Source organism: Myxocyprinus asiaticus, chromosome 16 (genome assembly GCF_019703515.2).
Source record: "Myxocyprinus asiaticus isolate MX2 ecotype Aquarium Trade chromosome 16, UBuf_Myxa_2, whole genome shotgun sequence".
NCBI lineage: Eukaryota > Metazoa > Chordata > Actinopteri > Cypriniformes > Catostomidae > Myxocyprinus > Myxocyprinus asiaticus.
In genome coordinates, this window is record NC_059359.1 from 9,098,562 (window position 1) to 9,125,091 (window position 26,530).

The 26,530-nt window shown below is 39.3% G+C and overlaps 1 protein-coding gene across 1 annotated transcript; it reads left to right on the plus strand.

Moving 5' to 3' along the window:
- Positions 1-1,861: 1,861 nt before the first annotated feature.
- Positions 1,862-26,530, plus strand: LOC127454189 (thrombospondin-3a). Its single transcript, XM_051721217.1, has 21 exons — positions 1,862-2,032; positions 5,898-6,104; positions 6,190-6,443; positions 7,804-7,906; positions 8,004-8,030; positions 8,145-8,227; positions 8,302-8,353; positions 9,092-9,240; positions 9,455-9,595; positions 11,227-11,301; positions 11,389-11,541; positions 12,985-13,095; positions 15,065-15,172; positions 15,268-15,427; positions 15,512-15,630; positions 17,181-17,233; positions 17,432-17,634; positions 17,743-17,921; positions 18,314-18,362; positions 18,452-18,648; positions 26,354-26,530. The coding sequence occupies exons 1-21, from the start codon at positions 1,957-1,959 to the stop codon at positions 26,528-26,530; spliced, it is 2,676 nt and encodes an 891-aa protein (XP_051577177.1). The 5' UTR covers positions 1,862-1,956.

Consider the following 26,530-nt stretch of genomic DNA (forward strand, 5'->3'; position numbering starts at 1 on the left):
TGTTTGCATTTGCTTGTTCTAAAATTCTTAAAATACACTAGCAAAAAGAACCATTACGGTATTACCAAAAAAATGTTCAGACATGTAGGCTACTATGGTAGTATCATTATATTCTTTGAAATACCTTGGAGTACCACGTAAATATCATTGGATATTATATAAGCAGTCACTTCATGGTATTACAATCTGATACCATCACAGTACCATGGTACTGTCACAGTACTTTACTGTAAAGGGAAATCTTGTGTTCACATTGGCAGAGGTTAGGGTTACATTTTTTAAAGTTAAATATTTGGGGTCAGTAAGAGGTCAGAATGCAATTTGGGGGGGGTGAATTCTGACCCAAACAAGGGCGTAGGTTTGCCATTCCTCGCGTTCAGATTCAAAAGTGGCAGTTTGAAGATGCAGATTGGAAAATGAATGGGGAAGATTTTCAGTGAATAACAATCTAAATTTAGGTTTGCTCCTCACACAGAGGTATTTTATGGCTTCAGAAGACATAGAATCAGTGTTGGGTAAGTTACTTAAAAAATAGTAATCCACTACAAATTTCTAATTATTTCTCTAAAATTGTAATCAGATTACTTTACTAATTCATTGAAAAAGTAATCACATCAAAATAATCAAAATCTATATTTCTTGCTTGTTCATTGTTACACAAGTCTTTCACTCAGCACCTCACATTTCTCCTCCACAATGACTCGTTACGGGGCCATAATTCATTTATTCTACATAAATAATATATTAGAAATAAGCATAACCCTATAATGTACTTAAAAAGTTCTTAAATTAATTGAAAGTCAGTAACTGTAATCTGATTACAATATAAAATGTAATTAATTACACTACTTTTTGACTAAGAAGTAATTAGACTACAGTATCGAATTACTTTGTAATTGAATTACACCCAACATTGCATAGAATATAGCACACGAGACATATGTCACAAGGGTGTAGGTTTGGCTTGATATATTTGTTTTTTTTGTACCTCCCCCCATCCCCCCCGGAATCTACGCCCCGGACCCACACGTTTGGCAAAGTACGTGTTCCTGAAGACAGAAAACAGATTATTGTTCATATTACATAAGGAACGTTTCAAAAAGCGTTTTCAAACAACATTTCACTTACCACAAAAAGGTAATAAATGAGACGCATATTTTCACTTGACGCCAAATAGGCGCTCGCGATATGCCTAAGGGCGAAACCATTTCAGTACACGAAGCGTTTTCCTTATCTCACGAAATATCGACCGACCATCATTATTGATCACTTTATTATAGATTCACATATCACAAGTGTATCACAGAGCAAAACGGTGTAATGTTTAAAAAGACTTCAACATAGTTTGGCTACCTGTGATGGGGCGGCGAAATGTAATTTGGGAATCGCGCGAGACGAACAAATTGCGACCCAAAAAGTACCAATAGAAATAAATAAATAACGATCCTAACACACTCCCAAGCACACACACAGGACGCGGTTTTATGGTCCATGTACGTGATTTATGTGCACATGCGTCGGACGTCCTGCTGCTGTCTGTGTTGCTTTTATAGACGGCGTGTCAAGTGAAAAATAAATAAAAATAGCCACTTTTTGAAAACACGTCTCGAGATCACTGCGTACTGTTATTGAACGCAAGAACGGCCCCAGAGTATGTAAACACCCTTGCCATCAATCTTGTGTTGTTTTATATGCGTTTGATGTGTTGTAGCCTAGTTGTACGATGATGAAAAGGGCGGATTTTCCCCTCAGTTCTCAGATCGGCTTGTTTTATTCAGTCTGCATCTCTCTCTCTCTCTCTCTCTCTCTCTCTCTCTCTCTCTCTCTCTCTCTCTCTCTCTCTCCCCCCTACAGAAACCTGCGCTCCTGTGGAAATATTTCGCTTTTCAATGCATTGCTGATGGATCTGTTCTCCTGTATGTTTCCTGCATCACATTCTCGTGTATTTTTGTGAATATGACCGTCTGGATCAGTCTTCTCGTGTTGATGTTCGCCTGGTCTGCAGAGACCGCACAGAAACAAGACGTGCCAGGTAATTATTCTGACTGTATTTTATGTGTTCACAATTCTAAAAATCACCATAGTCACAGCCTCCTCTCTTCAGATTCGTTCTGTGTCTTATATATGTACTTCAGGTTTAGAACCTCACTCTCCTTTTCTCTTTTTGTCATTTTTTTAAATTCCCATGCACTCTTTTCTTCTGCCTTTAATCCGCATTCACTATTTTCTTCTGCTTTTGAATTCCCATGCACTCTTTTCTTCTGTCTGTAATCTGCATTCATTTTTTTTTATAAGTTTAACCTGATTCCAGATCAAGTTAATAATAAAAACGCAAAAAGAAAAAGAGTGAATAGAAATGAGGAGATAGATAATGAAATGGAAGAAGAGAAGTTATTAGAAAGGTTATGATTTACCAGGCACTAGAGAGAGAGAGAGAGAGAGAGAGAGAATGAACTGGCAACCATTCTGGAGCGATCTGCAGCCCCTGGTCTCACTTTTCACGACTCAGAAATCAAATGCCTGCTCTATGCAGATGACCTGGTTCTGCTGTCCCGTACTGAACAGGGTCTATAGCAGAACCTGGACCTGCTGGAGCAGTACTGTCAGACCTGGGCCCTGAATAAAGCTAAGATCACGATCTTCAAGAAAATATCCAGATCTCAGGGAACACAACGCACATTCACATTAGGAACTAACCAAATAACACACTCATCACACTACAATTATCTAGGGCTAAAAATCACTTCCACTGGAAACTTCAACCCTGCAGTGAATGAACTGAGAGATAAAGCCCGCAGGGCCTTCTATGCCATAAAAAGTCAATGTCCTATAGATTTACCTATTAGAATTTGGTTAAAAATGTTAGAATCATTGATTGAGCCGATTGCTCTTTATGGCAGTGAGGTGTGGGGTCCACTGACAAATCCAAATCAAGAATTCACCAGATGGGGAAAAACATCCAATAGAGATCCTGCATGCAGAAGTTTGGGAAAATATTCTACAAGTACACCGAAACTGTGCACACACAACAAATAATGCATGCCGGGCAGAATTAGACAAATATCCACTAATTATAAAATATAAAAATACAAAAAACGGGCAATCAAATTCTGGAAACATCAAAAACTCAGTGACCCCCCACTCATACCATTATAAAGCCCTGCAATACCAAGAGTTGAGCAAAGTAAACAGTCTCCTCTCAGCTGGTCCGGAGCTTCAGTCCTTATGGTTCACTAACATCTACTAACCCCCATCACACTGGAGACCTGGACCAGAACAATACTGCTAAAATAATTATATACAGGCAAATTACAGCACAAATGAAAGATAATTATATCACCTATTGGGAAAATCAAACACTATAGAGTAAAATGCAATGCTATCTGTCCCTAAAAAGATAATAAACCATGGCAGGCTATCTGTACACAGTGGCAGATAAAAAACTGAGAGCCACCTTGGCAAGTTACAGGCTCAGTGGACATAATCTCGCTATAGAAACGGGCAGTCACAGGAAAACATGGCTGCCACAGGAAGAAAGGTTATGTTCACACTGTGATCAAAGCAAAATCGAGACTGAGCTGCATTTTCTAACCATTATACCTTATTTGTCAAGTAAACATTGTATTTCTTATTTCTTATTATGTAATGCACATTGTTTTGCACTGTCTTTGTTTTGCAGTCTTATTTGTATATGCAGCTCAGCTGTAAATGCTTTGGCAATACTTTGTACAAAACTTTGTCATGCCAATAAAGCGCCTTAAAACTGAGAGAGAGAGAGAGAGGGAGAGAGTCTGACAGATGGTGACTGACAGAAAGTTAAGAAAAGCACTGACGATGTACAGACTCAGTGAGCACAGTCTGGCTATAGAAATGGGCCGCCAGACTGTGTACAGACTGTGCTCCCAATGCAACCTGGGAGTGATTGAGACTGAGCTGCACTTTCTCACAGAATAACTAAAATACCAATCGAATAGAAACAAATACTACCAAAAAATTAACAATATATGCCCAGATTTCAATGAATGTAAGCCGCCACAAAAAATGTGTTTTATTCTAGGTGAAAAACAAGAATGTGCAAATATAGCTGCAAGATTTCTAGCATACTGTAGTAACCTGAGGGACAACCAGAACTAAAATAAAAAATAAATAAATAAAATAATACATGAATGTATTGACCCCTGACTCCCATCCCCTACCCCTGTTACCGACCGTATATACTGATATGTTGCATTAATGCTGAACTGTTTATTATTATGTATTTATTTCTTCATAATTATTATTGTTTTCATGTTCTAGTTCTTGTTCAATTCCTGTTCTGTTTCTCTGTGTAACTGCTTTGGCAATACAAATTATGTCATGCCAATAAAGCACTTTAAATTGAATAGAACTGAGAGAGAGAGAGAGAGAGAGACTACAGTTATCACTGCAGTATTTAAGTTTTAATGACTCACAGACTGTAGAACTGTGGAATCCAGCATAGCTGTCTTTTTCCTCTTTGTAATTTACTCAACCTCAAACCCGTCTACGTATTTTTTTTTTCTCTGTGGAACACAAAATCAGACATTTTTAAGAATCTTCACTCAGCTTGTTTTCCATACAAGGATAGTTGAACGTATATTAATGACAAATGTCTTTGAAACAAAAAAGCACAGTAAACTGCACTAATTGAAAAATAAACAAATTGCATTACCAGTGCTTTCATTTTTGGGGGATGCAATTTCACGGGGGAACTTAACCCTTTAAGCTTGAAGGTGTTTTTAAAGATTTCCTGTTTCAGTGGCATATGCTAAATTAAAGGCATATAACTCGAAAAAAAGTGTTTGGTATCATTGTAAAGACAACTTTTCAAAATGTATAATTATATAGATTACTATACATTCTGAGACTCAGTCTAAGATACTGATTAAAAGTCACACAAATAATTGAGCCAAAATATTTCTCTTTTTTTTTTCTGATTTTACATTATATATCTCTGGGAGTAAATAAGGTGGCTCTGAAAAACTGCTTTTGTTTTGCTCCCAATCATGACAACTGTATCTAAGAACAAATTTGTCGTGATACGACAAAGCAATCAAAAGTTAATAATTTAAAATAATTTATCATAGTGCCAAAAAATGTCTCCAAGTGTCCTAAAGCTTCTCCAAACAAATAAAAAATAAAATAATTGTACATAAGAAATAATTACACATGCAAACACTACAGTGACTAAAGGTATGCATAGCATGTAGACATGATTTTAGTAATGAGATTTCACAGAATGAGTGCTTTTTGACATTTACTTGGCGTTATCTTACTTGTGCTTCGTATGGATAATCTAATGATCTATGAATCTGATTACCTTCTGTGTGGCTCATCTGAAAGATAATCGCCTCCTCTAAGTAATGGTCCATTTATTTGTTTTATGTTCCATTTATTTTTCGTGAAATTATAATAGAAAACGTGGCATATAAGCAACACCAACATTGTCAAAGACATACACTTAGCTATTACTCGCTATATTTTTGTCTGAGTAAAACAAATAGGCTGATTGTATTCTACTCATTGAGAGGTTTCCAACAACATATGACACATAGCTTTTTGATGGGTTTGATGTTTTTACATTTTGCAATAATTTGTACAATGCAATTTTTATTTTTTATAAATGATCAAAACGGAACACTTCTGATTTCTCTGCAAATTTCACATTTCTTGTTCAGTTTTGGTCATAATGCCTGCATGCCTTGGAAAGTTGAGCTTCTAAGATTTTGTGTTGGTCAAGACTGTAGTTATTAAATTCTTCAAAGATTTTCATTTTATGTACCACAGAAACAAAAACGACATCGGAGTATGAGTAGATAATAACAGAATTTGGTTTTGGATGAACTATTCCGATCTGTCTCTCTGTTTCTCTTTCTAAGTGATAGATGTGTTGAGTTTGGATGATGTGAAACAGACTGTGGCTGCAGTGGAGAAGGTCTCTTTAGCTCTGAAGACTCTCAGTGATGTGTATGTGTTGTCTAACTTCCGTCTGCCTCCTAAACTGGGTGGAGTTCTGCTGGGCCTCTACAACAAGCAGGACAACAAGAAATACCTGGAGCTTGCCATCATGAGCAAAATTAACAAAGGTAACACTTCTCTGACCCATTGAGGCACATATTTTAAGTGAAATGTAGGTGCTTGGAGCTGTCTGAAAGGTTTGTTCTATTCTAGTTCTTGTCCGGTATGTTCGTGAAGATGGAAAACTGCACACAGTGAATCTGCAGAGCCCAAATGTTGCAGACGGACGTACTCAGTCTCTTATTCTCCGTGTCGGTGGCCTGCGCAGAGAGTACCTGAGCCTTGAGCTCTATGTAAACTGCCGGCTGGCTGACTCTGCCCAGCGGCTGCCTCAACTGGTCACTCTGCCCAAAGACACAGAGCTGGTGGAGATTCGTAATGGCCACAAGGCTTATGCTCGGATGCAGGTGAGACCAGCTTTGACCTCAATCTGGCCTTTTCTTTGATATACTGTATATGGTGACAATCAGTGTAAACAATGAGAGGAAATTTTTAAGTTGATAATGTATTCTCAGCTCTTGAATAGACCTCTAATACTTAAAAAGGAATAGTTCACCTAAAAGTTATGTCATTATTTACTCACTCTCATGTCGTTCCAACCCTGTATGCTGTAATATGTGATTTATTTCGTAAAGCACAAAAGGATACATTTTCATACAAAGTGGTTTAGAGTCACCACATCTGTCAAGTTACAAAAAGGACAAACATAAAGGCACTGTAGTCAATGTGACACACACTATATGCAATAGATATGTGTTTGACAAAAATTTAAGTTGAAATTCACTGATAATTTCCCCCTCTGCTAAAACTCTGAAATCTTATTGCTCTTCGCATTCAGATTCAAAAGTGGCAGTTTGAAGATGCAGATTGGAAAATGAATGGGGAAGATTTTCAGTGAATAACAATCTAAATTTAGGTTTGCTCCTCACACAGAGGTATTTTATGGCTTCAGAAGACATAGAATCAGTGTTGGGTAAGTTACTTAAAAATAGTAATCTACTACAAATTTCTAATTATTTCTCTAAAATTGTAATCAGATTACTTTACTAATTCATTCATTGAAAAAGTAATCACATCACTAATTACTTTACTTTTAAATTACTTTCTAAAACACTTTTCCGATTAACAAATTCAAAATAATCCAAATCTATATTTCTTGCTTGTTCATTGTTACACAAGTCTTTCACTCAGCACCTCACATTTCTCCTCCACAATGATTCGTTATGGGGCCATAATTCGTTTATTCTACATAAATAATTTATTAGAAATAAGCATAACCCTATAATGTACTTAAATATAATTAAATTAATTGAAAGTCAGTAACTGTAATCTGATTACAATAATATAAAATGTAATTAATTACACTACTTTTTGACTAAGAAGTAATTAGATTACAGTATCAAATTACTTTGTAATTTAATTACACCCAACACTGCATAGAATATAGCACACGAGACATATGTTCTACTTTTCTGATATTTTAATGAGTTTTTGTCCTTTTTATGCTTGGCAGATGTAGTCACTATTTACTGTCCATGTATGGAAAAGTGTAATGTGAAGATTCTTTGTGTAACACCAAAAGGGTTTGGAATGACATTAGGTTGGGTAAATAATGATGGAATTTCCTTTTTCGGATAAACTATTTCTCTAATACACACAAAGAGCTGAAGTCCCTTTAACAAGACTGATATTCTATAAGACTGTACGATCAGACTATGAACATATAGAAAGTTAAACTCTTGTAAATGACTGATGCTGTTCCTCCAGGGCTCGGTGGAGTCTCTTAAACTGGCACTAGGGGGCACTGTTGCTCAAGCTGGGGCTCTCACTGATTGCCCCTTTCAGGGAGATGCCTCTTCGTATAATACAGGTTAAACAGCACCAACACATTTTCCTGCTTGAAAGATTGTAAACGGTACTTGAATGTTAATTTGTAATATCTTGCAAATTTTTTTATTTTTTTTCAGTGAATGGTGAGGTGAATTCTATTCTAGGTTAGTTCTACACAGCATCTAAAAGCATGTTTCGAACTGAAGTGAGGATTATGCATGATTTGGTGTTTTTTATTTCCTTTTTTGTTAGAAGATATTTTGGTTGTTTATTTACAGGGGACCACACTAAAGCTCTGATTGGACAGCTCATCATATTTAATCAGATCCTAGGAGAGTTGAGAGAGGACATCAGAGAACAGGTACGTGTGCGTGCGTATGCAAGTGTATCTGTTCTAAACGTGAAATTAACGTTCAGGTGTTTTGTGTTCATTAGGTGAAAGAAATGTCTCTCATCAGGAACACTATTCTGGAGTGCCAGATGTGTGGTGAGTAGCAAAATATAGTTATCAGCCTTGTTAATAGTGATTAATACGGTTGATCATACTCAGTTTGGTTATGAAAGAGAGTAGGTATCCTTATTTTATAACCAAAGTGGCTACCTAAAATTTTCTACCTGAACCAAATTTGTGAACAAAAAAAAAGTGCTGTCGGAACGGACTCGCAGTCGACAACAAGTTGTTTGTTATGCCATTGTATATAGTATATGAACTATTTTTTCATAAATGTAAGGTTGAAAGCAGTGGCAGTGTTCCGATATACTTGACCTTCCATTTCCAATGTGATGAATGAACCGGAAGTTCTACCTTGACTCATTATTCAATATGTCTTCCAAATGTTAAGACAATAACAAAAACTTTATACAAAACTGGAGAAAAAAAAAAAATGCAAAATAAATATTTTTTATTTCAGGGACCAAGTGCCATTCACTGACTTAAACATAATGAGGTCATGTCACATCAATGTAACATTCTACTGTTCAAAATGTTTATTATTGCAGAATGTGTACTATTTTACATACTGTCATTTTTTTTCCATTATAGGCATTATAAAGTGCAGTATGCATGGTATGCTAGTATTCCACGAGCATAGCCTAGAACTCTCTGCTGACTGACAGACGGCTTTAAATTCCTAGATTCATCCGTACTTGAAGTGAAATGTCTTGAGTTCATTTTCAACTACACGGAATTGTAGCTGTATTTGATCATTCTTTTCTTTGCTTGAAGGATTTCATGAGCCGCGCTCGCGCTGTCAGCCCAACCCCTGCTTTAAGGGTGTGGCTTGCATGGAGACGTTTGACTTCCCAGGGTACCTCTGCGGCCCCTGTCCAGAGGGCACGATAGGGAACGGCACACACTGTCAGGACATAGATGAGGTGGGGAGGGGAGGGGGTGATTGCCTCAACATTTATCTTCTGATTTATGTCATGTCTTTAAGGCTTTGCTTAGTTTCCAGGGATCCTGATTAACACACGGGTTTGTTTTTTAATCATGAGATGTGATTTATCCAGGCTGATTCATATTTCACTTATTTGAATCTTTAAGATGTCTAAATAGATGCCTCCCTGTTTCTCTCTGTCTCTTTCTCAGTGTGCAACAGCTCAGCCGTGTTATTCACCAGGTGCCTGTATTAACACAGCAAAAGGTTTTACCTGTGAGCCCTGCCCACCAGGTTTGTGGGGCCCGCCTCTCTCCGGAGTCGGTCTGGAATATGCTAAAAAGCACCAACAGGTACAGTGGCCTCAAAAAGTATTTGCACACTTAACCCTCCTATTGTCTTAAGAAACTGCACCCTCCTTTTGTACTTCGGGTCATTTTTGACCCGTATTGAAAACCATTCAAAATGAATAAATTCTTGATTAGTGTACAAAAGCAGTAGAGACCCCCCTTAATGAAAATTGTATTGTGGTCCCAAAGTGTGTAATGATAGGGGAAAACATCATACATACTGAATATTAATGGAGCAACATATATTTGATATGTCATTTTTGGCAAACATGAAAATTGAAAAGGATGGAAAGGATGTCTCAGTTTATGTTTATTTGAATCACTTTTGGAATTTTATAATATCTTAACTATATTACAACATTTTTCTAATTTATTCTGCTTGTAGAAAATCACCAGTGTAAATTTCAGAGTTACAATTTTAGTACATGCCTATTTCACAAATGAATCTCTATTGCCTTTTCCAGCAGTCAAAACGGGCCCGCTTTGCACGTCCATTGCAACAAATGTATTCCTTCATACTAATTTCAAACCATTTGTTGCAGTGTTACAGGGGTTTAGAAGGTGTCATAATAGTTATTTCTGCCATCTAATGTTTTTGTAGAAAATTATATTTAATAGGTCTTTTACAATTAAGGGGCCTTCAGCTTAAACTTATTTACTAAAATATTACCAGTTCGGAACTGTAAAAATTACTATCTCTGTGTGTGCTTGTGTGTGTAGATGTGTGCATGTGAGCAGAAACCCCGTTTTAGAGGAAAGTATGCAATTTGTGGGAAAGATGCAGTACCCTGTGGAGCAGATGTGGGAGCTAGAGAGCAGTATAGTGGATAAAATATTTTTAGGTCAAATTTGATTCGTAGATATACAAAAACCTATTTAAAGCTGTACAACATCCAGAAAGTCAGAAGGTGAAAGGTCAAAACTGGTTCTTCCCAAAATTGACCCGTTAAGACAATGGATAGAACAATTAGTTTGAAATTATTATTTCTCTAAGACAATAGGAGGGTTAAGTTTCACTTAAACCTGGTGTTCCTGGGGGCCTGGGTAGCTCAGCGAGTAAAGACCAAATTGGCCCGGTTGCTAGAGACAATGGAGTCACATGGGGTAACCTCCTCATGGTCACTATAATGTGGTTCTCACTCTCAGTGGGCCGCGTGGTGAGTTGTGTGTGGATGCTGCGGAGAATAGCATGAAGCCTCCACACGTGCTAAGTCTCCGCGGTAACGCGCTCAACAAGCCACGTGATAAGATGCGCGGATTGATGGTCTCAGACGTGGAGGCAACTGAGACTCGTCCTCCGCCACCAGGATTCAGGCGAGTCACAATGCCACCACAAGGTCTTAGAGTGCATTGGGAATTGGGAATTCCAAATTGGGGAGAAAAGGGGAGAAAACAAAAACAAAACCCTGGTGTTCCTGTGGCTCAACTGGTAAAGCATGGTGCTAGCAATGCAAAGGCACAGATTCGATTTCTAGAGAACACACATACTGATAAAATGTATACCTTGAATGCTCTGTGAATCGCTTTGCATAAACAGTAAATCGTATTGGATAATGAAAAGTGGTGTTGAATGTGTGTTTGGGAATTAGCTGTGTGAATAATGTGAAGGCTCACATTCAGCACTGTTGTTTCAGGAATGCTCTGATATCGATGAATGTGTTGGTTTGGCCAGTGCTTGCACACCCAACTCCATTTGCATCAACACCATCGTGAGTATGAAACAGAAAAACTACCTGACTTCCTGAGGGCAGACACAGAGCGTGCTAATGTTTTTCAACTTTTTCTTCCTCTCACAGGGATCATATAGATGCGGTCAATGTAAGGTTGGGTATGTTGGGAATCAAACATCTGGATGTTTTCCGCGGAAATCATGCTCTTCCCTCAGTTTCAACCCCTGTGATGTTAATGCTCACTGCATCATTCAGCGGAACGGAGATGTGACCTGCGCTGTATGTTTAAAATTTTCAGTCACTTAAACCAGTGGTTTTTAACTGGTTTTGCTTCAGGATCCAGATTTTACGTTGGACATCAAGTGGCGACCCATCACAGAAACATAATTGTTTAGCGTACAAAAGTAAACAAAAATGTTCTTAAAATCAAAGACTGAAAGGTATAAATATTAACTGCACAAGCCCAATAATATGCAAAATGCAATATTAAAGGGATAGTTCACCCAAAATGAAAATGTTGACATCATTTACACACCCTCATGTTGTTCTAAACCCATATGAATTACTTTCTTCCATGAAACTTAAAAAGAGATGGTAGGCAGTCACCATGTACAAAGATGAAACTGAATGTTGACCGAGGCTGTCATTCTGCTTAACAACTTCTTTTGTGTTTCACGGAAGAAAGAAAGTCGTACAGGTTTGGAACAACATGAGGGTAAGTAAAAGAATAACAGAATTTTCTTTTTGGGTGGACTACCCCTTTAACTGCCAAATAATTAAATATTAACATGACAGGCTGAATAGGAAAATTCACAATTTTGTAAATGCATAGAAAACAGCAGAAGTGTGATTTACCAGCCTAACACATGACACAAACACTGGGCCAAATATTGCAGTTATGTTAGCAATATTACCATGTGACAGATGAATTTGTGTCAAAATACCACAAAGTTTAACGTAAACAAAAAAAAGAAAAAGGAATATTTCCTCCTCCCTTTTAAAAGTTGATAAGCCTTTTTATTTTGCTATCCTGAATATGCATGATTATATGGTAAGTTGCATTTAATTATTTATTTGTTGTAATTTGTTTTCCCTTGCTGTCCTTGACCCTATCAGAACAGACCTGCAACCCAGTTTGGGTTGTTTCTTTCTTCTGCAGAACACAAACAAAGATTTTTAGAAGAACATTTCAGCTCTGTAGGTCCATAGAATGCAAGTAAATGGTGACCAGACCTTTTATGCTCCAAAAATCACATAAAAGCAGCATTAAAGTAATCCATATGACTACAGTGGTTTAATCCATATCTTCAGAAGTGATATAATAGGTGTGGGTGAGAAACAGATCAATATTTAAGTCCTTTTCACATTCTGAAAGTGAAAGTGGGATTTATAGTAAAAAATGATTGAAATATTGATCTGTTTCTCACTCAAAGTGGAGATGTATAGATTACTTTTATGCTGCTTTTATGTGATTTTTGGAGTGTAAAAGGTCTGGTCATCATTTACTTGCATTGTATGGATCTACACAGCTGAAATATTCTTCTAAAAATCTTTGTTTGTGTTCAGCTGAAGAAAGAAAGTCATACACATCTGGGATGGCATGAGGGTTAGTAAATGATGAGAGAATTTTCATTTTGGGGTGAACTATCCCTTTAAATCACTGTAAGTCTGCTTTAAGATTGCAGATACACAATTATCTAATTATCAATCTTTCTCTCTTAGTGTAATGTCGGATGGGCAGGTAATGGTCACACCTGTGGAAAGGACACAGATATTGACGGTTATCCAGATCGCGCTCTTCCCTGCATGGACAACGACAAGCACTGCAAACAGGTCAGAAACAATGTTTTTACCCACAACTATCCTCCCTGCTCACACTGACACAGAATGTGACTTTTTATATTGGTTGGAAAACCATATTGTTCTCCTTACTCAGATGGTTTATATAAAAAAGAAGGCTTGATTCATTCCAGGAAAAATGTTTGTACATCTATCAAGTAAATTAAGCTATTCATCCTCGATGAGGTAATCCGTTACATAAACCAAGTTTGTTTTTGCATTTGTTTGGACTGTTTTATATCATAGTTTCACCATAGCTGCAGTCCCAGAACTATTTATCATAAATGCTCATAGATTCAGTATGTCTAAAAAAGGGATTGTATTTAGCTCTGTTTTTTGGTTGGGGTGTTGTGTTAGTATTTTTGATGCTGGTATTCAGGGGGGATTTCACTAAGAATGAATTGCAACCTCTGACAGCCTCATTTATTTACACATGCTGTGCAACATTATTTGTTTGTGCTAACTTTTGTGAATATTTATAATAAGCCTAATTTACATAGGAAGGAGGCATGTTTGCACTGAAAATTTAAAATCCTCATCATTTACGCACCCTCATGCCGTCCCAGATGTGTATGACTTTCCTCTGCTGAACACAAATGAAGATTTTTGGAAGAGTATCTCTGCTCTGTATGTCCATACAATGCAAGCGAATGGTGGCCAGAAATCTGAAGATCCAAAAAGCAGATAAAAGCAGCAAAAATGTAATCCATAAGACTCCAGTGGTTTAATCTATATCTTTTCCACTTGATATTAATATGCGTCTCGGGTGATCCGATCACGTGTGGTCAGTTGAGCCAGATCGCTGTTTAAACCTGGTCACTTAAATATGTCTCCTGTGACCACTTGTGTTTGGATTTGGAAAGGGAGGGTCTCTGTTTCATGACGATATACATTAATCACTCTGTCATTGTGTTACTGCATGATATTAAAGCGCAACAAAGTCAGAAATGACAAAGAAAGCGCAAAAAATAAAACAGCGTGATTTCTCCCAGATGTGGTTGAAATTTTATCTAAGTACAAATGCAACATGTCAAGCAGAATTATTTGTCATTTTAGTGGATTACCTGTATTAAAGGAGCTTCAGGTGTTCGTGCTTGTCACCTGTGTTTGATATCAGACACTAAAGATGATCCATGAAGCTCTAGTGATTGTGTATGCATCTCCTTTTAAATTTTCCGATTGGACGGTTGTTTTCTTTCAATGCCGCTCGTAAATGACAAAGTTTAAACTCTTGTTATAGTGCAACGGTTGATTGACAGGTGAGGGGTGGCGCTTCACTGCTGCCGAGGCACATACTGGACTGATTAGCCTTTACACCTCAAATGCGATGTGGATACATGCGTTTTTTGACCACATTCCTATGTGGTTTCTGTTATCCGATCACAAAACGTTTTAGACCCTGTTTAGACCTGTATTTAGGGCTAACCACATGTGATCAGATCACCCAAAACACATCCTAATAACAGGTGGAAATGGAGTCTTAGATGTGAAAGTGAAAGTGGAGACTTAAATATTGATCTGTTTCTTACCCACACTTATCATATCGCTTTTGAAGATATGGATTAAGCCAACGGAGTCTTATGGACTGCTTTTATGCTGCTTTTATATGCTTTTTGGACCTTCTGATTTCTGGCCACCATTCACTTGCACTGTATGGACCTACAGAGCTGAGATATTCTTCTAAAAATCTACGTTTGTGTTCTGCAGAAGAAACAAAATCATTCACTTCTGGAATGGTATGAGGGTGAGTAAATGATGAGAGAATTTTCATTTTTGGGTGAATTGTCCCTTTTAATACACAGCGTTAGACCAGTGCAGATAGTGGCTGCTTAAACTGGATTGTGGGTGGTTAGTGAACAAGACAAAGGGTTAATGCGCTAACATACCATGCAAAAAAAATAATAATAATAATTAAAAAAAATGGTGCAGCTGTTCAGTGTATTCGGCCCTCTGTGTTTTCCAGGATAACTGCGTCTTTACGCCCAACTCTGGTCAGGAAGATGCAGATAATGATGGGATCGGAGATCAGTGCGATGAGGATGCTGACGGAGATGGAATAAAGAATGTAGAGGTGCGTTGTGGCCCACTGCATCCCACATGAGCTGTAGCCAAACTCTTGTCTGTGGGCATGTTGAGTTATCCGGACTCTATTGGTGTTTATTTCAGGATAACTGTCGGCTGGTGTCCAATAAAGATCAGCAGAACTCCGACACCGATTCCTTTGGTGATGCATGTGATAACTGTCCTACCGTCTCTAACATTGACCAGAAAGATACAGACAACAATGGAGAGGGAGATGCCTGTGATGATGACGTCGATGGAGATGGTAAAGAATCTTGAACTTCAGGAAACAGTCCGGTCTGTATCCTTCGGTCTGATATGTGTGATGTTTGTGCATGTTTTTTTTCAGGAATCCAAAACGTGCTGGATAACTGTCCCAAAGTGCCGAACCCGATGCAGACGGACCGGGATGGAGACGGAGTGGGTGATGCATGTGACAGCTGTCCTGAGATCAGCAACCCCATGCAGGTGCTGACATTACACATCCAACTTAATAAGTTACAATGTCAAAAAGAATTGTTAATGTCAGTCTAATCAATATTAAAAAGAGTTAACCAAAAATGAAATATCTGTCATCATTTACTCTCCCTAATGTGGTTCCAAACCCATATTATTTTATTCTGTGGAAGATAAAAGGTGAAATTCTGAAGACTATCCTAGCTGCTCTTTTTTGTATTATGATTGAATGGGGGCGGCTGTTGGATAGCTCTAAATTGACAAATAAGCACCATAAAAGCACAGATTAGTGTGCCATATTCAAAGACTTCTGAAGCCATACAAAAGCTTTTTGTGAGGAACAGACTCAAATCTGTGTCTGCAGCAGCAAGGAAATAAAAAATGGCAATTTTAGACATGCTGTGTCAGGTTTGTATCAACATGAGGAGTAAATGATGACAGAATTTTCTGGAATATTCTGGGTTTCATTAAAATTAAGCTCAATCAACAGCACTTGTGGCATAATGTTGACCACCACAAAAAATAATTTAGACTCCACAATTTGGAATGCCCAATTCCCAATGCACTCTAGGTCCTCATGGTGGCATAGTGACTCGGCTCAATCCGGGTGGCGGAGAACGAATCTCAGTTTTGAATCTGAGACCGTCAATCCGCGCATCTTGGCTTGTTGAGAGCGTTACCGCGGAGACGTAGCTCGTGTGGAGGCTTCACGGTATTCTCCGCAGCATCCACGCTTAACTCACCATATGTCCCACCGAGAGCGAGAACCACATTATAGCGACCAACGTGGAGGTTAACCCAACGTGACTCTACCCACCCTAGCAACCGGGCCAACTGGGTGCTTAGGAAGCCTGACTGGAGACACCCAGCACACCCTAGATTCGAACTTGCGACTCCAGGTGTGGTAGTCAGCGTCTTTACTTGCTGAGCTACCCAGGCCCCCTCATCTGTCCTTTTCTTTAAAAAAGAGCAAAAATCGAGGTTACAGTGAGGCACTTACAATGGAAGTGAATGGGGCCAATTTTTGGAGGGTTCAAAGGCAGAAATGTGAAGCTTATAATTTTATAAAAGCACTTACATTAATTCTTCTGTTAAAACTCTTCTGTATTATTTGAGCTGTAAAGTTTTTTAGATCATCATTTTTACAGTCATTTTAGGGATTTAGGGTTTGTTCACATACAATTGACTATATCTTAACACAGAAAAGGTCAGTAAGTGTTTTTATCACACTAAAATCATGTTAACACGCATATTGTTTACGTCTTGTGGCTATACTTTTAAAATAGTGAGTATTTTAACGTTTATGGATTGGCCCCATTCACTTCCATTGTAAGTGCCTCAATGTAACCCAGATTTTTGCTTTTTTTTGTTTTTAAGAAAAAGAGGGGAAAGTCAAAATAAATTTTTTGTGTTAATCAATATTATGCCACAAATGCAGTCGATTTAGCTTAACTTGTATTGAACCCGAAATATTCCTTTAAACCAGAATTTCACAAACTATCTCTTCCTATCTCTGTAACTTTCGATTGTATGTATAATTAAATAAATTAATGCTCTTGCAGACAGACATAGACAATGACTTAGTGGGGGATGTTTGTGACACCAACCAAGACACGTGAGTACACACACACACACAACTCATAAAACCTGTCATATTCAAACATAGTTTGTGTTCATTATGTTCATTTGCTCATTTATCATTATAGAGGAAGATTGCTTTGCTGCCATCTGGTGTCTGATAGTTGCAGTAGTGTATATTATCAGCTGAATGACATACTGTAGTTCTGCTCATAGTGTGTGTGTGTGTTTTCAGTGATGGAGACGGACATCAGGACACTCGGGATAACTGCCCCGACATTCCAAACAGCTCTCAGCTGGACTCAGATAACGACGGCATTGGAGATGACTGTGATGATGATGACGATAATGATGGGATCCCAGATAATCAGTCTATCAACGGCATCGGACCCGATAACTGCAGACTCATTTCCAACCCCAACCAGAAAGACTCGGACAGTAAGACTTATCAGAGTCCAGTGCCCTTTTAAAGTGACAGTGAATAATCTAGCTGATTGATGACTCAATTTCACTAAATTCATTTTCTGACGCTTTCTAATTTTTCAGGTAATGGAGTCGGTGATGTGTGTGAGAATGACTTTGACAATGATGCTGTACTGGATTTCATCGACGTGTGTCCTGAAAGTGCCGAAGTCACACTCACAGATTTCAGAGCCTATCAGACAGTGATACTGGACCCGGAAGGCGACGCCCAGATTGACCCGAATTGGGTGGTGCTCAATCAGGTAAACTTTCCTGGTAATCCTGTTGATTCTTGATCTCACTGACAAAAGTTCATCATGCACATAAGGTTACTGTACTGTTCTCTCCCCAGAGATTTATTTAGATGGTTCTAATTATTCTTAAATATTACATTGATGTTTTGGTCATCCGTGATGTTATGGATATCATTTAAAGTTGAAGTGTGTAGTTTCTGCACCACTTGTTGGGTTGCTTAAACCAACAGATTGCGTTTGTTGCCATTAGTGTTATGTAAATCACACATTGCAACTTTAACTTTAAACAGAAAAGAAGCATTGTAAGTTTTTTGTTTTTGCAAGATTTTGTTTAAACTGGTTTAATTGAAGTCATACATTCAATAGGTGATTGTGTTATAAAAATTTAATTTGGGTTTCAGGGTATGGAGATTGTTCAAACTATGAACAGTGACCCAGGGTTGGCAGTGGGTGAGTCTTGTTTCAGATTTCAAGAGCTAAACTCCCAGCAAACACTGCAGAGCTGACCAGCACTCAAACTTTACATTTTATCTGCACAGGTTACACAGCGTTTAATGGTGTGGACTTTGAGGGTACGTTTCACGTTAACACAGTGACTGACGATGACTATGCCGGATTCATCTTTGGCTATCAGGATTCATCCAGTTTTTATGTGGTGATGTGGAAGCAGACAGAGCAGACATACTGGCAGTCTGTCCCATTCAGGGCCATGGCTGAACCAGGCCTACAGCTCAAGGTACAAACGCTTAAGAGACTTAATTTTTCTAAATCGTGATTAACGCATTTATCAGAATCAGAATCAGCTTTATTGCCAAGTATGCTTACACATACAAGGAATTTGTCTTGGTGACAGGAGCTTCCAGTGTACAACAATACAAAAACAATACAAAAACAGCAGCAAGACATAGATAATAATAAAAAATAAAACTAATTATACACATACGTACAGACACACACATACATACATACATACATACACATGGGTAGTGCAAATCGAATACAATCTGTTATGTACAGTGCAAATGTTTTTTTTTTCAGAGGAATGAAATGGCAGAAGAGGTTGGATGTGTTGGACAAATATAAGAAAGACTAAACTGTGTATTGCACATAGTTATTGCTCAATGGGGCAGTTTAACTGTTTATGAGATGGATAGCCTGAGGGAAAAAACTGTTCCTGTGCCTGACAGTTCTGGTGCTCAGAGCTCTGAAGCGTCGGCCAGAAGGCAACAGTTCAAAAAGCAGGGTGAGTGGGGTCCAGAGTGATTTTTCCAGCCTTTTTCCTCAATCAAAAAGTGTATAGTTCTGATGTCTGATTTCGTAGCTGAATCATACCAGACAGGTATTGAAGTGCAGAGGACAGACTCAATAACTGCGGAGTAAAACTGTATCAGCAGCTCCTGTGGCAGGTTGAATTTCCTCAGCTGGTGAAGGAAGTACAACATCTGCTGGGCCTTTTTCACAATGGAGTCAAAGTGGGTCTCCCACTTCAGATCCTGGGAGATGGTAGTGCCCAGGAACCTGAATGACTCCACTGCTGCCACAATGCTGTTTAGAATGGTGAGGGGGGTCAGTGTTGGGGTGTTTCTCCTAAAGTCCACAATGATCTCCACCGTTTTGAGCTTGTTCAGCTCAAGGTTATTTTGACTGCACCAGACAGCCAGCTGTTCAACCTCCCTTCTGTATGCAAACTCATCATTATCTCAGATGAGGCCGATGACAGTGGTGTCGTCTGCAATCTTCAGGAGCTTGACAGGGGTCCTTGGCGATGCAGTCATTGGTGTAGAGGGAGAAGAGTAGTGGGGAGAGCACACATCCATGGGGGGCACCAGTGCTGATTGTATAGGTGCTGGAAGTGAGTTTCCCCTGTCTCACAAGCTGCTGCCTGTCTGTCAGAAAGCTGGTAATCCACTGACAGATAGACATGGGAACAGAGAGTTGGTGTAATTTATTCTGGAGTATAGCTGGGATGATGGTGTTGAAAGCTGAACTGAAGTTCACAAAAAGGATCCTTGCATATGTCCCTGGTCTGTCCAGATGTTGCAGGATATGATGCAATCCTATGTTGACTGCATCATCCACAAACCTGTTTGCTCGATAAGCAAATTGAAGGGGATCTAGAAAGGGTCCAGTGATGTTCTTCAGGTGGGCCAACACCAGTCTCTCAAATGATTTCATGACCACAGACGTCAGGGCGACAGGTCTGTAGTCATTAAGTCCTGTGATTTTTGGTTTCTTTGGGACAGGAATAATGATTGAGCATTTGAAGCAACATGGGACTTCACACTGCTCCAGTGATCTATTGAAGATCTCTGTGAAGATGGGGGCCAGCTGGTTAGCACAGGATAGAAGACACGCTGGTGAGACGCCATCTGGGCCTGAAGCCTTCCTCGTCTTTTGTTTCCGAAAGACGCGGCTCACATCATCTTCACAGATCTTAAGTGCAGGTTGAGTAGCAGGAGGGGGAGGAAGGGGGTTGCAGGAGGTGTTGGTGTTTGTGTGAAGTAAAGATCAGAGTGGGTGTGGGGTGTGAGATTGGGCCTTTAAAATCTGCAGTAGAACACATTCAGGTCATCAGCCAGTTGTTGGTTCCCTACAGGGTTGGGGGTAGGAGTCCTGTAATTTGCCACTCCACACTGATGCAGGGTCGTTAGCTGAAAACTTGTTTTTCAGCTTCTCAGAGTATCTTCTTTTAGCCACTCTGATTCCCCTGTTCAGTGTGTTCCTGGCCTGATTGTACAAGACTTTATCCCCACCCCTGTAAGCATCCTCTTTGGCCTGACGAAGCTGCCTGAGCTCTGCTGTAAACCAGGGTTTGTCATTGTTGAACTTTAGTCCTAGTAGGAATGCACATATCCTCACAGAAACTGATATATGATGTAACAGTATCTGTGAGCTCGTCCAGGTCTGTGGCTGCAGCCTCAAAAACACTCCAATCCATGCAATTGAAGCAGGCTTGTAGTTCCCGCTCTGCTTCATTGGTCCATCTCTTTACAGTCCTTACAACTGGCTTGGTTGATTTTAATTTCTGCCTGTAGGTTGGAAGAAGATGAACCAGTGATCAGAGAGTCCCAAAGCTGCTCAAGGGACAGAGCGATATGCATCCTTTATTGTTGTGTAACAATGATCCAGTATATTCCTGTCTCTGGTGGGGCATGTGATGTGCTGTTTGTATTTGGGCAGTTCACGTGTGAGATTTGCTTTGTTAAAATCCCCAAGAATAATAATAACTGAGTCCGGGTATTGTTGTTCCGTGTCTGTGATTTGATCAGCCAGCTGTTGCAGCGCGGCATTCAAACACACGTTTGGCGCGATATACACACTCACCAGAATAAATGAGGAAAACTCCCAAGGCGAGTAGAAAGGCTTACAGTTAATAAAGAGCGCTTCCAAATTAGGACAGCACATCCTCTTTAACGTTGTTACATCTGTACACCAACTTTCATTGATATAAAAGCATGTTCCAGTGCCTCTAGTTTTCCCCGTTAACTCCACGATGCGATCTGCTCTGAACAGCTGGAAACCCGGCAGATGTAACGTGCTGTCCGTAATGGCTTCACTCAGCCAGGTTTCTGTGAAGCACAAGGCAGCAGAGGTTGAAAAGTCCTTGTTTGTGCGGGTGAGGAGATGTAGTTCGTCCGTTTCGTTAGGAAGAGAGCGGAGATTCGCTAAGTGAATACTCGGCAGCGCTGTTCGAAATCCGTGCCGACGGAGTTTGACCAGCGCACCGGCTCGTCTCCCTCGCCTGCATCTCTTGAACAGCAGAGCTGCGCCTCCAACTAAAATGTCTAGCAAAACGTCTGAATATTCGAAAACCAGGAAAAGATTGTCTGGTACATGCTGTCGAATGTTCAGCAGTTCGTGTCTGTTAAAACTGGCTGGAAAAATATTACTAAACACAGGACAAACAAACAAAAACAACAAAAGAACTGAGGAGCTCCACACCAAGGCAGCCGTCCGTGGCGCCATCATGATGATCCTCAATCATCAAATCGTGATTACTGCATTTACCATTAATACAGCATAAACCAGTATAAACGCTGATTGGAAGGCCTTTGCGATGTGAGTGAATATGCAACCAATGGGAAGACTAGTTCTTTCAATTAGTCAACCTCCCAATAGACTTTGGGAAACGTTTAATATTACTTAAATTGGTGCTATTTTAGTGCATTTCTATCTTTATACTGTGGAAGGCTTTGTTTGGAAAATGTTAATGAAGCATTATATTGTTACATATTGTTTTGTTTTCTTTCCTAAGAAGGAAATAAATGCATTTTGACAGGAAAAGAAGTATATTTAGAGTCAAATTTCAGCACTTTCAAAATCTGTGATTAATTGCGATTAACTACGAAAAATTATGCGATTAAAAATATAATAAACTGAAAGCAGTAATATATATATTTATATATATTTACTGTATATACACTGCTGTTCTATTCTATATAAGGAATGTTTGGAAATCTAAAATTTATATTTCCTACTGACACACTAAAGCTGAAGATATAAAATAACTGTCTCAAGACAAATATTTTTGTGAAACATCTAATGTGCCTAAGACTTTTGCACAGTACTGTGTATATACATATACAGGTGCATCTCAATAAATTAGAATGTCATGGAAAAGTTTTTTTATTTCAGTAATTCAACTCAAATTGTGAAACTCGTGTATTAAATAAATAAAATGCACACAGATTGAAGTAGTTTAAGTCTTTGGTTCTTTTAATTGTGATGATTTTGGCTCACATTTAACAAAAACCCACCAATTCACTATCTCAACAAATTAGAATATGGTGACATGCCAATCAGCTAATCAACTCAAAACATTTGCAAAGGTTTCCTGAGCCCTCTAAATGGTCTCTCAGTTTGGTTCACTAGGCTACACAATCATGGGGAAGACTGCTGATCTGACAGTTGTCCAGAAGACAATCATTGACACCCTTCACAAGGAGGGTAAGCCACAAACATTCATTGGCAAAGAAGCTGGCTGTTCACAGAGTGCTGTATCCAAGCATGTTAACAGAAAGTTGAGTGGAAGGAAAAAGTGTGGAAGAAAAAGATGCACAACCAACCGAGAGAACCGCAGCCTTATGAGGATTGTCAAGCAAAATCTATTCAAGAATTTGGGTGAACTTTACAAGGAATGGACTGAGGCTGGGGTCAATGCATCAAGAGCCACCACACACAGATGTGTCAAGGAATTTGGCTACAGTTGTCGTATTCCTCTTGTTAAGCCACTCCTGAACCACAGACAACGTCAGAGGCGTCTTACCTGGGCTAAAGAGAAGAAGAACTGGAGTGTTGCCCAGTTGTCCAAAGTCCTCTTTTCAGATGAGAGCAAGTTTTGTATTTCATTTGGAAACCAAGGTCCTAGAGTCTGGAGGAAGAGTGGAGAAGCTCATAGCCCAAGTTGCTTGAAGTCCAGTGTTAAGTTTCCACAGTCTGTGATGATTTGGGGTGCAATGTCATCTGCTGGTGTTGATCCATTGTGTTTTTTGAAAACCAAAGTCACTGCACCCATTTACCAAGCAATTTTGGAGCACTTCATGCTTCCTTCTGCTGACCAGCTTTTTAAAGATGCTGATTTCATTTTCCAGCAGGATTTGGCACCTGCCCACACTGCCAAAAGCACCAAAAGTTGGTTAAATGACCATGGTGTTGGTGTGCTTGACTGGCCAGCAAACTCACCAGAACTGAACCCCATAGAGAATCTATGGGGTATTGTCAAGAGGAAAATGAGAAACAAGAGACCATAAAATGCAGATGAGCTGAAGGCCACTGTCAAAGAAACCTGGGCTTTCATACCACCTCAGCAGTGCCACAAACTGATCACCTCCATGCCACGCCAAATTGAGGCAGTATTTAAAGCAAAAGGAGCCCCTACCAAGTATTGAGTACATATACAGTAAATGAACATACTTTCCAGAAGGCCAACAATTCACTAAAAATGTTTTTTTTATTGGTCTTATGATGTATTCTAATTTTTTGAGATAGTGAATTGGTGGGTTTTTGTTAAATGTGAGCCAAAATCATCACAATTAAAAGAACCAAAGACTTAAACTACTTCAGTCTGTGTGCATTGAATTTATTTAATACACGAGTTTCACAATTTGAGTTGAATTATTGAAATAAATGAAATTTTCCACGACATTCTAATTTATTGAGATGCACCTGCTTATACAGTGCATTCAGAAAGTATTCAGACCCCTTAATTTTTCACATTTTGTTATGTTGCAGCCTTATGCTAAAATGCTTTAAAAAGAAATGTTTCACATCAGTCTATACTCCATACCCCATAATGACAAGACAAAAACCAGATTTTTGATAACATTGCAAATTTATTAAAAACAAACAAAAACTGAAATATCACATTGACATAAGTATTAAGACCCTTTGCTATGACACTTGAAATTTAACTCATTTGCATCCCATTACTCTGGATCATCTTTGAGATGTTTCTACACTTTGATTTGAGTCCACTGGTGGCAAATTCAATTGATTGGACATGATTTGGAAAGGCACACACCTGTCTATATAAAGTCTCACAGCTGAAAATGCATATCAGAGCAAAAACCAAGTCATGAGGTCAAAGGAACTGCCTGCAGATCTCAGAGACAGGATTGTGTTGAGGCACAGATCTGGGGAAGGCTATAAATATTTTCGGCTTCATTGAAGGTTCCCAAGAGCACAGTGGCCTCCATAATTCTTTTTTTTAAAATTATTTTATCCCCTTTTCTCGCAATTTGGAATGCCCAATTCCCATTACTTAGTAGGTCCTGGTGGTGGCGTGGTTACTCTCCTCACTCCGGGTGGCGGAGGACAAGTCTCAGTTGCCTCCGCTTCTGAGTCCATCAGTCTGCACATCTTATTACGTGGCATGACACCGCGGAGACTCACAGTATGTGGAGGCTCATGCTACTCCCGCGATCCACGCACAACTTACCACATGCCCCATTGAGAGCGAGAACCCCTAATCGCGACCACAAGGAGGTTACCCCATGTGACTCTATCCTCCCTAGCAACCAGGCCAATTTGGTTGCTTAGGAGACCTATCTGGAGTGACTCATCATGCCTTGGATTCGAACTCGTGACTCCAGGGGTGGTAGTCAGCATCAATACTCGATGAGCTACCCAGGCCCCCCTGGCCTCCATAATTCTTAAATGGAAGAAGTTTGGAACACCAGGACTCTTCCTAGAGCTGGTGCCCGGAGAAACTGAGCAATTAGGGGAGAAGGGCCTTTGTAAGAGAGGTGACCAAGAGCCCGATGGTCACTCTGGCTGAGCTCCAGAGATCATGTGTGGAGATAAACTTGCAGAAGGACAACCATCACTGCAACACTCCACTGATCTGAGTTTTATGGCAGAATGGCCAGACAGAAGCCTCTCCTCAGTGCAAGACATATATAAAAGCACCTAAAGGACTCTCAGACTGTGAGAAACAAGATTCTCTGGTCTGATGAAATGAAGATTGAACTGTTTCAAGCATCATGTCTGGAGGAAACCAGGCACCGCTCATCATCTGTGCAATACCATCACAACTGTGAAGCATGGTGGTGGTAGCATCATGCTGTGGGGGTGGACTGGTCAGGGTTGAAGGAAAACTGAATGAAGCAAAATACAGAGATATCCTTAATGAAAACCTGATCCAGAGTGCTCAAGATCTCAGACTGGGCTGAAGGTTCACCTTCCAAAAGGACAGTGACCCTAAGCACACAGTTAAAACATTGCAAGGTTGGCTTAGGGACAACTCTGTGAATGTCCTTGAGTGGCCCAGCTAGAGCCCAGACTTGAACCCAATCGAACATCTCTGGAGAGACCTGAAAATGGCTGTCCACCGACGGTCCCCATCCAACCTGACACAGTTTGAGAGGGTCTGCTGAGAAGAATGGCAGACAATCCCCAAATCCAGGTGTGCAAAGCTTTGCATCATACCCAAAGATTTGAGGCTGTAATCGCTGCCAAAAAGTGCTTCAACTAAGTACTAAGTTAAGGGTGTGAATACTTATGTCAGTGTGATATTTCAGTTTTTTCTTTTTAATAAATTTGCAAAGTTATCAAAAATCAGTTTTTTACTTTGTCATTATGGGGTATGGAGTGTGGATTGATGTGAAAAAATAAATAATTTAAAGCATTTAAGCGCAAGGCAGCAACATAACAAAATGCGTAAAAATTAAGGGGTCTGAATACTTTCTGAATGCACTGTATGTGTGTGTTTGCTAACTGGGTAAGAAAAATAAACTCTATCCAAGGAAAAACAAGTTTTTCTTACACCATTGGCAATTTTTTCTTTTCTTGTTTTAAGCATAAATCTCACTAAATTTTGTTAGATTTTTCTGAAAACAAGATATAAAATCTTATATAATCTTACATAAAAAAATAAATTATTATAACAGGCCTCTTTTTAATAAAACTTTAAGGTTAATATGGTTTTGTGTTATGTTCTGTAGGCGGTGAAGTCTCGTACAGGCCCTGGTGAGTTTCTTCGTAACGCTCTGTGGCACACAGGGAATACTGATGGAGAGGCGAAACTTCTGTGGAAAGACCCACGAAACGTCGGCTGGCAAGACAAAACTTCATACCGCTGGCAGCTTACCCACCGGCCACAGGTCGGCTACATCAGGTGA